The sequence below is a fragment of the Mus caroli genome, chromosome 1 (genome assembly GCF_900094665.2).
Source record: "Mus caroli chromosome 1, CAROLI_EIJ_v1.1, whole genome shotgun sequence".
NCBI classification, from domain to species: Eukaryota; Metazoa; Chordata; class Mammalia; order Rodentia; family Muridae; genus Mus; species Mus caroli.
The window spans coordinates 132,010,501-132,021,472 of NC_034570.1; the positions used below are offsets into that span (position 1 = coordinate 132,010,501).

Here is a 10,972-nt window from a genome sequence, read left to right on the forward strand (position 1 = left end):
CAGAGCTATGAGTTTTCCTCTTAGAAATGCTTTCATTGCGTCCCATAAGTTTGGGTATGTTGTGGCTTCATTTTCATTGAACTCTAAAAAGTCCTTAATAAATCAAGGAGTTTATCCAGGTTACCACAGAGCTAGATAACATCAATATACTTACCTAATGGAGCAAACTTTTATACAATTCCTCATGTTATGGTGATCCTCAACCATAAAATTATTTTTGTTTCCTCTTCATCACTGTAATTTTGCCACTTTTATGAATCATAATGTAAATATATGTGATTTCTGATGGTTTTAGGTGAACCCTGTGAAGGGTCATTTGACTCCCATAGGAGTTGAGGATTGCTGATTCATTTATTATTATCAAATGAATCATCAGCAAACTTACTTTTATGAACTAATAAAACACAATTTTGCAATATAGGTAACCTTTGTTTTCGGGTCTTTCTGTGTTTATGCGATGCATCTGCATGAGGCCACAGAACATCTCCCTTGTCATCTTTGTTTTCCACCTTGTTTGAAACACAGCCATCTCTTGTTCAGTGCTGCATAGAGCAGGAGAGTAGGCCCTTGAGCTTCGAGAAATTTTGCAGTCTATACCTCCAGTTTGCCAGAGGCATTTCCCAGGTAAACTGTAAATTAACACACTTATGCCATTGTATATGGTTCTTATGTGAGTTCCAGAATCTGAGCTCAGTTCATCAAGCTTTCAAAATGAGAGCCTTATCATTACTCTGATACTATTTCTTATTATGAAATACAAGCTAGATTTTATGGCACCCTCTAGATTCATGTTGTAGGAGTTACTTAATCTGGACCTGGGTACTGTATCCTACCTTTAACACTTTAGTTATTGAATAAAACATAGCCTTTATTTTTACAATAATCCTTGAACAACACAAGAGCTGGGAAGATATCTACCCTCTATTCTATTAGAATCTATTTTTCTATCTATAATCCTGAATTACTACTAATGTCTTACAATGTTTCATCTGGGCTCTTCAATTTGTCAGCGCTCTGTGCCAAGTTTTTATTGTTCACCTAACCAATGGCTGCTTCTCCTTCTTTCTCCTCCTCATCTTCTTCTTCTCGTCCTCTTGGTTCTATTCCCACCCCAAGCCCAGGAAACCTAAACCCTACCTATGTCTCTTCTGCCCAGCTATTGGCTTTTGGTATCCGTATTTACCAATCAAAAATGACTTGGGGTCAGACGCTAGGTCTTGGGACCCTCACTTAGCATTACAATATACAGCAAGATGAAACCTCAACAGTTTCATATAAATTATTTTTATTAAAATTTATCATAGTACACTCTGATTAAGAATGTTTTATTTTCAATATTCCACAAAACCACTGTAATGAATATAATTTAATGGATATTAAATAAATAAAACATTTAGTAGAAAAAATTGATATTCTGATATTTTTACATTTTAAGTTGTAAATTATTTTGAAAGTTTAAGCAGATAACAGAGGACAGTAAAAGTTTGGTTATAATTAGAAAAGTTGTAAGAGAAAAAGCTATCCAGTAGCATAGAAATATTAAGTTTGAATTATAGACACTGAAGTGGTAAGATGATTAAAAATATTCAATTTCAGATACTATTAATAAAAATGCTTTGTAAAATTCTTTAGCTCTCTTAAATTATGGACATAATTAAAGGTTTTAACCTGTACCTAACTGATTGAAAAGTTCTATCTTTTTATTTAAAAGCAAATAGAATATTTTTATTATGAATATATGATATTTGAGGACAGTTCTTTTATCAGTAAATTTGTTACTTAAAGCCTCACTGCATAGAGATACAAAATATGAAAATCATCAAATGTGATGAGAGAAAAGCATTGTTTCCTTTAATAATGGCAGCTCTGTATCTGTGAATGAAGAGATAGTTATCTATATTAAAGTATATTTTCATCATTTAATAGTTTCAAGTCCTTGTAAAGTATTTTGTAAGATTCAGAGTTGTAGGTAAAGTGATAATTCCATAAGCTCAGTATTAAATGTTTTGTACTCTATAAGGTGTTTCCGGTATTCTGTTTGTATTGGCCTTAATCACTGCTAATATATGATCTATTTAGCTATCTTGAAGGCACTATTTCTTGATGGCTTTCTCACAATTGGATGAATTATTTTTAAATATGAATAATCTACATTTGCAATTAGTTTGAAAGATTAGCAAATAAATAAACAAATTACAGTTGTTTCTGAAAACATTCTCTGTGTGGGCTGAATACAAAACATTTCCTTTTCCATAAAAGTATGCAAATACCATGTTACCAAGTCAACTCTTTCTAATGGGCATCAGAAAATGAGTATAGGAGAATTTTGTGCAATTAAAGTAGTTTAGTGTCTGACATTTTGTAATACTGATGTCTTGATATTTGCTTTGGTTTCTAAAGAACTTAGAACAAATAAATTTTCAAAGTAATTATTAAGATAAATGAATTTAAAAATGTTTTAAAAATATAGTATACATGTTCTTATTTCTACAAAATCTTTAAAACCTACCAAAAAGCCAAGGATGCACTACATACACACACCAACACATACACACACACACACACACACACACACACACAAACCAACACACACAGCAACATACACACACACACAGACACACACACCTGACAATGAGAGCAAAACTGGTAAGATTTGGGGGGAAAAAGGGACAGTGAAGTATAGATTATAGGTCATTGCGGTGATCCTTTTCTAACGTTGGTAGATATTTCATTTTCTGTAAAATGTAAAACAAACATTTTCCTGGCTATATTGGTTCATATAAGCTGGGGGGTGAGTCAATTCAGTATTGTAATATTTACTACCAAGGATATATAAGAGACTGAAGTTCTAGCATTTGGTTAGTAAATAGTTATTTCAATCATTCAAATATTTGTTGAATAAGTCAATGAACTATAAATTCTATTGGTATTTTGAACTATATGTGTCTCATAGCTTATTTACTTGCATACATTTTATTTATATGATTTAGTTATTAATTATTATATGATATAGATAATTTTAATTCAAATATATGTCATATACACACACTTCCATTTTTTTTAACAAGATCTTGTGCCTTGTGTGACTCAGCTTAGCTTCAAATTCAGTAAAGCTATAGGTGATTTGAAGTCCAGGTCTGTTGGCTCCACCTTTAAAGTGTTGAAATGACAACCATCTACTACCATGCCCAGTATCATTTACATAATTTTTAAATGAAATAGATGCAAAAAATAAAAATAGCCATTGGCTGAAGAACAAAGGCATGTTTCCTTGGTTATAATTCTTACATACCTCATATAAGGGTAATTAAATATTTGTAAAATTGATACATTTATAAAGTAGTTAATTTCTAAAACTGCATATATTTAATATGACTATTCAATGAGTTTGAGATATGTGTGCACCTGTGACACTCAAAGCATAACAAAGGCACTAAGCATGTTTACCAGTTCCACATTGTTTGTGGTGTGTGTGTGTGCATGCTTTTTAAAAATAATTTTATTGAATTCATTATTTGACAATTTCATATACATACTTTGCATTATAATTACTGTTCTCTTCTTCCTCACATCATTATTATCCTGAATATCTTCTTTCCACATTCACATGTTTTTATTTTGTTTTGTTTTGAGGCACACTGAGCTAAGCCTTGTTCTTCTGTATGATTATGGGTTCACAATTATCCACTGGAGACTGGCCTTCTGATAAGTGGGTATACAACCAAATACAATGTCTTTCCTGAACTCCATCAGTAGACACTAACTCAGCAAGGATGCACTGGACATCGTAGTTCCATATCTTTGTAACAAATGATAGAATATTAACACACCTAGTCCTGTGTAGGCCCATTGCAGACAGGCATACTCTTCCAACATTGTCATACAAAGACAAGATGGCTAGGCTTGGTGTTTCATGGTGTTAATCTAGGGCTCAATTCACGGCTTACAATACAGTAACCTAACTTCTCTATTTGTTGATCAAGGATTTCAGAAAACAGCTGATAAAGTTTCTTAAAGCCTAGTATACCACAAATCTGTGAAAAATTGTTAAACAGTCCAACTGGCCATTTTAAACCAGATGTCAAAATTATGTACAATCTACCTTTGAATAAAATGAGATTACCATGGGTGAGTTACATTTAAAAATGTGCAAACTGGCCAGGCAGTGGTAGTGCATGCCTTTAATCCCAGCACTCAGGAGGCGTAATCAGGTGGATTTCTGAGTTCAAGGCCAGCCTCGTCTACAGAGTTCCAGGACAGCCAGGGCTATACAGAGAAACCCTGTCTTGAAAAATAAAAACAATAAAAACCAACCAAACAAACAAACAAACAAACAAGGCTGGAAAGATGGCTCAGAGTTTAAGAGCACCAACTGCTCTTCCAGAGATCCTGAGTTCAATTCCCAGCAATCACATGGTGGCTCACAACCATCTGTAATGAGATCTGACACCCTCTTCTCGGTCTGAAGAAAGCAACAGTGTACTTACATATATAATAAATAAATCTTAAAAAAAAGAAAAAAAGAAACAAACAAAAAAAGTACAAACTGAATGCTAAGATGGACAGGGGTGATATTTTGTAATTTATCTTAGATAACAAATGTTTGCATTAGGAAATGAGTATTTGTCATCAAAGATCAATTTTAATGTGTAATTAATCTAATTAGAGCATTCTCCAAGAATACTTGCCCAGGTCCAGCCTCAGCTTGAAAAGCATTTCCGAGAAAAGGGTGTCTGGGAGTGCTGAACCAAATCACTCATTATATAAGGAACATCTATTATTAGCATCCACTTCTTCTCATTGGATGTATGAGATTATATTTGATAGCTTAATTACATTGGCAGTATTACCTATGGGCAACCAAGAAAACATACAAACAAACAAACAAACAAAAAACCTCTAATTGGTTTGGGAGCAGTTGTGACTCAAAGTTCCTAATCAAATCTTCTGAACCCATTAGCTCTTTATTGTCCTCGGAGGAGGACTTTGCTTACACACAGACACTGTAGTGGCTTTCCAAAAGTATACAGAGTTTTAACAGATTTCCCAAAGCATAATTTACACGTTGTTAAATTCACACATCTTAAGTATAAATTCAATCATATTTTATCATATTTACTTAGAACCTTATCCCACCACACTTGCAGGCAAGGCGAGCTGCTAAACTGCTTTCTGTCTCTTTTCTTGAGATTTTCATAAACACAATCCTGGGTGCTGTTTTCATTTGAGTTCTTTCACTCTGATTATTTCAGTTTATGCTGGTATCTTCTATCAGTCTTTGATTCCTTTTCTTGATTCATGGCATTCCTTTCTTTCTTCTCGTTCTCTCTGCACCCCTTACATTGTCCTCTCTTTAATTCCAGAATAGTACATTTAACTGTACTAGTCTATTTTTGCTATTGTACATATGCTTCTGAATGGGTAATTTCTAAGAGGCATGATTTTATTTCTCAGATCTCAGTGCTTGAGTGTTCAAGGCCAAGAGCCACAGATTCAATGTCTGATGAGTGTTCTCTGCATTTCTAACGTCCTATTCACAAATGTTGTGCTCATGACTTGACTTCTATAAAAGTCTCAGTGCTTAATGCTATTGCATTTGATATTCAACTTCCAACCTCAATATTTGAGAGGACACATTTAAGTCCATACTTTTTTCTGAATTAAAAACAGTTAAAAAATGAGCAAACACATTTTATTACAGCAGTAGTTCTAAATCATAATTTATTCTATCCACAATTAAGTTCAAAACCTGGTAATTGAAACATGATATCCTTTGACTTGAGGATAGTTTCCTCCACATCAAAAGTTCTAGAAACTGCTGAAGAGTTTGTTCTTAAGAACTTGGAAAGCCTCATCAGAAAGGCTTTTCTGGCAACAGTCCACACAGGAATCTTCGCAGTTTAGAGTCTGGGAGTGCTAGCTCTCCCAGGTGTTGCATGCTTGTTGCTGTTCATTGAGTTTTCTGATGAAGCCTCACCCTTAATTCTTTCTAGACATTATCCTCTTGGGGCCTTACTGTATTAAGGAACTTCTCCCTGAGCAGAAATATAGAAGACCTTCTTTTTTATTTAGATGAAGAAACTCTTCCAGAACTATATGCTCCGAACAGCTGCTCACTTTTTCCAAAGAGATCACTGCCAAAGATTATTTATTACCTGTTTCTTCTAGAGGAATCTTATCAAACACATTCTTATGTAGTCTTGCACTTGGACTCAATAAAGAAAATCAAGAGCTCTGTGTCACATTGAAGGAATCAGAGAGCTAAGGTTACTGTGGACATAACCCAGAAATTCTGTACATGCCTTGGGCTACTCACTTAAAACAACTATAAAATCCCAGGCCATGTTATTGTTGGCTTTGAGTAGTCATGATGTTTTCAACAATCTCTGGAGTGATTTCAGGATCTGTCTTCTATTGTGTGGATGAATAACATCTGGCTTCCTTTTTCCTACTACTCTCCCACCCTGGGACTTTTTCTAATGAGAACCATTTTTATTTTCACAATCTGACTAGGGTGATAATCTTCTAAGTTAGGTCACACTGCTTTCCTTTTGTCTATAAAATCTATCTTTAAACCATTTCTATGTTCTCTGACTTTAGCATACCTTCAGGAGATGCCATGAAACATCCAAAATATTTAGAGAATCTCCCTAAGTTTCTAATTTATCATTCTTAAATTCTGGCTTCGATAAAGTCATGGACTTAATGCTTTATAGTTATGATGCTGTCTTACAAATATTGCCTCCTTCTGCTTTCTAAAAAAAAAAAATCCATTTCTTTCTCCAACTTACTGACTTCTTCTCTAATCTTGTGCTACAATTCTATTTTCATGAACCCTGAAAGAATTGCCATCATCACAATTCAATGCAATAGTTCTTTTCTCCATGTTTCCAGCTTTTTAGCGTCTACAAATTTTCAATTCCTAAAACTGGTTCAACAAGTATACATGTTTATTAAGCCTAAACCCAGTTCTTAGTTTTGATGTCTGTGTTGGCTCATTTCTGTTCATATACATGAAAATGAATAATTTATATGTTACATGAACTTTCTTTTTAACAGATTCAAATGATAAGATGCCGCATATTAAGGTCTGGCCCTATTGGTCTGGTGAGGGCCTTCTCTCTAATCAAAGACAATGTCTTCTTGCTCTCTTATCACACTACAGAATGTAGAATGACTGAATAGATTGGTGTACTTATTATCTTCCTGTCATAAGAGTGGGTATCCTCATGTGTGAGACTACCACCCTCATGATTTTTTCATCCCATAAAGTTCCCATATTTTAATACTTTTATATGAATAAGAATCATCCTTGTGCAAATGATTGTGGTTGCATACCGGTTTTAGGGTTCCAAATTTATTGTAACCCTTCCATATGCACAACATATTTATCAATCATGAATTTCTACATTTTAATTTTACAATCAAGTAATGGTGCTGTGTCTATTTCTATTCTAGTAATTCTAATTCATGGACACCTTGTATCATTAAGAAATTATATATTGAATCCTTTTATGTACCAGGTGCTATCTGTATATGTATTATAATGTAGGCTTTTGTTTGAGGTATACTTGTGTATTAGATTGCAGCATGGCAAAAATGACAGAAATTTGTTGTATCACAGTTCTAAAGTCTAGGGCATCCAACATAAAGGTGCTTGAAGTTGTGTGAGTTCTTTTTATTCCATTGAAAAATGCTAGGAACAAAGTAAAATATTGTGAGGAATAAAGAAACATTATGTACAAAATATGTTTTCTACAGCAAAGATCTTCCCACAACAATGGCAATAATCCATTTAATGATGGGGTGGGGTGTCCTCAATACTTTTTTAAGCTTCACCCCTGCTAAGGGCTGTTACAATAGATAATGAATATTAACTAGTGTTTTGGCAGCAACAGTGTTCAACCTGTATTTGAATGTTGTTAACACATATTTTCTATAGTATTAATATATCTATGCATGCATATGCATTAATATACATTTCTTTTTTCTAAATTAAACAATAACTTTTTAAGACTTTTTTCTATTTTGACAGGTATTAATTAGACTTAGAAATGTATAGGTTTGTTTTGCCTTCACATGCACTAAGTATCTTTAAGAGGAGCTAGAGAAAGTATCCAAGGAGCTAAAGGGATCTGCAACCCTATAGGTGGAACAACAATATGAACTAACCAGTACCCACTGGAGCTCATGTCTCTAGCTGCATATATATCAGAAGATGGCCTAGATGGCCATCAGTGGAAAGAGAGGCCCATTGGTTGTGCAAACTTTATATGCCTCAGTACAGGGAAATGCCAGGGCCAAGAAGTGGGAGTGGGTGGGTAGGGGCGTGGGGGGGAGGGTATGGGGGACTTTTGTAAATGTAAATGAGGAAAATACCTAATAAAAAAAGAGTTATCTATTATAGCTAACATTTTTTGGCTATTAAAATAAAACCACATCTAAATTTATGTGGTTAAAATCAATATTGTTCTGGGTAAAATTATATATAAATAGACCAATTATAAAATATCTTTGTAAAATATTTTTTGGTTTTGAAAGAACAATATGAAAAATAATGTCTCCATTATTCTTAATTCTAATGAATATCTCCTTTTTGTTTTTTGTTTTTTAAGCATTTGTGGGATTCAGCATCTAGAACGAATTGGCAAGAAGCTCAATCTCTTTGACTCCCTTTATTTCTGCATTGTGACATTTTCTACTGTGGGCTTTGGGGATGTCACTCCTGAAACATGGTCCTCCAAGCTCTTTGTCGTTGCTATGATCTGCGTTGCCCTTGTAGTACTCCCTATACAGGTAAACAGAACCCTGATAACTTTTGTAGAGGTGTGCAAAGCCATGTAAAATTGAAACTTCTATATTAATAAAAAAGTACCTGATTATTTGTTTAACACTGATATTATAAGATATGCTATGAATAGTTTAAGGAAGTGCTAACACTATTACAGAAATATTTTCATAATTTTTTTAGACACCTTTTCCCTCATTGACACAAGTGATAGTTCATATTTTGATTTAATTATTCAGCTTTTTAAAAAAAATGTAGTTTACGTGATATTGCTAACCATTAAATAATTAATTTAAATTATTGGATGTTAGACTAAGGATTATGTTTGAAGAATAAATAAGAAACGAAAACCTATCGCATAAATTGCAGTGGGTTTACAATTAATTTCTTATGTTTATCAACTAAAGCATGCAGTGGACATGGCACATGCTCATTATCAAGGGTTTGGAGAGACGCACAGGTCAGAGATATAAACCATAACTAGTCTACAGTTCTTTTTTACAATGAGTCCTGGTTTCCCATGAGTGAACAAATCAAAAATACGGTATGATAAAGGCAACTTAAACCTGCATGCTAATTATACAACCTTAGCCAATTCACACTGTCATACCTAGCTCCCAGACACTCTAAAATACCACCCAGTTCACTCTAGTAGTCATCCTATATTGCTAGCATGGGACATTGTAAATGTTAATGCAGCTTCCTCCTCTTGCATTATATGGGCACAATGGGCTGAAGACTCAATGTCCTTGAATCTTACCAGGCAAAGTTTGTTTGCTTTATATTCCTAGTTGGGCTCCATCAAGCCCTTTCTGCAGGTTATTAAATGGCCAGGTTGAAAATTCAGCCTCGCTGAGCATGGTGACACATGCCTTTAATCCCAGCACTTGGGAGGCAGAGGCAGAGGAATTTCTGACTTCAAGGCCAGCCTGGTCTATAGAGCGAGTTCCAGGATAGCCAAGACTACACAGAGAAACCCTGTCTCAAAAAAAAAAAAAAGAAAGAAAGAAAGAAAGAAAAGAAAAGAAAAGAAAAGAAAAGAAAAGAAAAGAAAAGAAAAGAAAAGAAAAGAAAAGAAAAGAAAAGAAAATTCAGTCTCTTGGCCACTTAATTCCACAGCTACCTTTGCCATAGATTGCAAACTTCTTAAAGGGAGCAAAAGTGGTGGAACTGTTAAACTATATTTAATGAATGGCATATTACATCATACTTTCCTGGATACAAAGCAGATGGACTAGCCCCTTCATGGTCTGAGATGGTATAATAGTAAAATCATTCTAATATGTTTCTTTGGAGACCTGAAGCCCTGGGCCTCATTGAAATCCCCTGTTGGGTACTAGTGATAATTTGATACTCAACAGTTTTAAGGGTAAGAAATGCCGTGTACCTAATAACAGTTGGGGCACTGTATAGGGCTTTCACTTTCATATTTGATGCTTTTCATTCATGGGTGGAAAATTCATTGCAGTTTGAACAGCTGGCCTATTTGTGGATGGAGAGACAAAAGTCAGGAGGGAACTACAGTCGACACAGAGCTCAGACAGAGAAACATGTTGTCCTGTGTGTCAGCTCGTTGAAGATTGACTTACTCATGGATTTTCTAAATGAGTTCTATGCGCATCCAAGACTACAGGTACATTTGAATTATTTCATGCACAATACGGAGTCATTCTTAACCTCACATTAACCAGCACTGCAGTCTGCATACTGGCAAACTTTTATTTATGCACCCATATATAAAAAGGGTTAATGAAAGACTACAAATATAACTGGACACATAATAAAAGTGCTGAAGAAAGAAATAGCCAGAGGTTCCCTTCTGTACCTATGCCAAAAGACAGTTTTGACTTGTTATTGTTAGAAAGGAGGATATTTATTTGACTTAGAGGATTTTTTTTTTCCTCTCATGTAAGAGCATAAATGATAATTTCATGAAGCAGTGAGTTTTAATATAACAATGAAATCATCTGGAAAATTGTAGTTATAAATTTTGTTGATAGGAATGCAAGGGTAGGGAAATTGTTTTTGTAAGGTTTTAATTTTTATGTGTGTGTTTACATGTGTGTCTCTGTGCTATGTGTGGTTTTGGTGTGTGTGTGTGTGTGTGTGTGTGTGTGTGTGTGTGTGTGTGTGTGTGCATCTGTGGGTATGGGTGGCTGCAGAAGCCAGAAGACTCTGTCAGAA

The 10,972-nt window shown here is 34.5% G+C and overlaps 1 protein-coding gene across 5 annotated transcripts in view; it reads left to right on the top strand.

The window, feature by feature from the left end:
* Kcnt2 (potassium sodium-activated channel subfamily T member 2) overlaps positions 1–10,972 on the top strand; it is a 350,913-nt gene that overhangs the window by 160,771 nt on the left and 179,170 nt on the right. For all 5 annotated transcript variants that reach the window (XM_029477031.1, XM_029477035.1, XM_029477039.1 and 2 more), the window contains 2 exons: positions 8,616–8,796; positions 10,257–10,421. In XM_029477031.1, the coding sequence (XP_029332891.1) occupies positions 8,616–8,796; positions 10,257–10,421 (346 nt within the window). The remainder of the gene's footprint in view (positions 1–8,615; positions 8,797–10,256; positions 10,422–10,972) is intronic.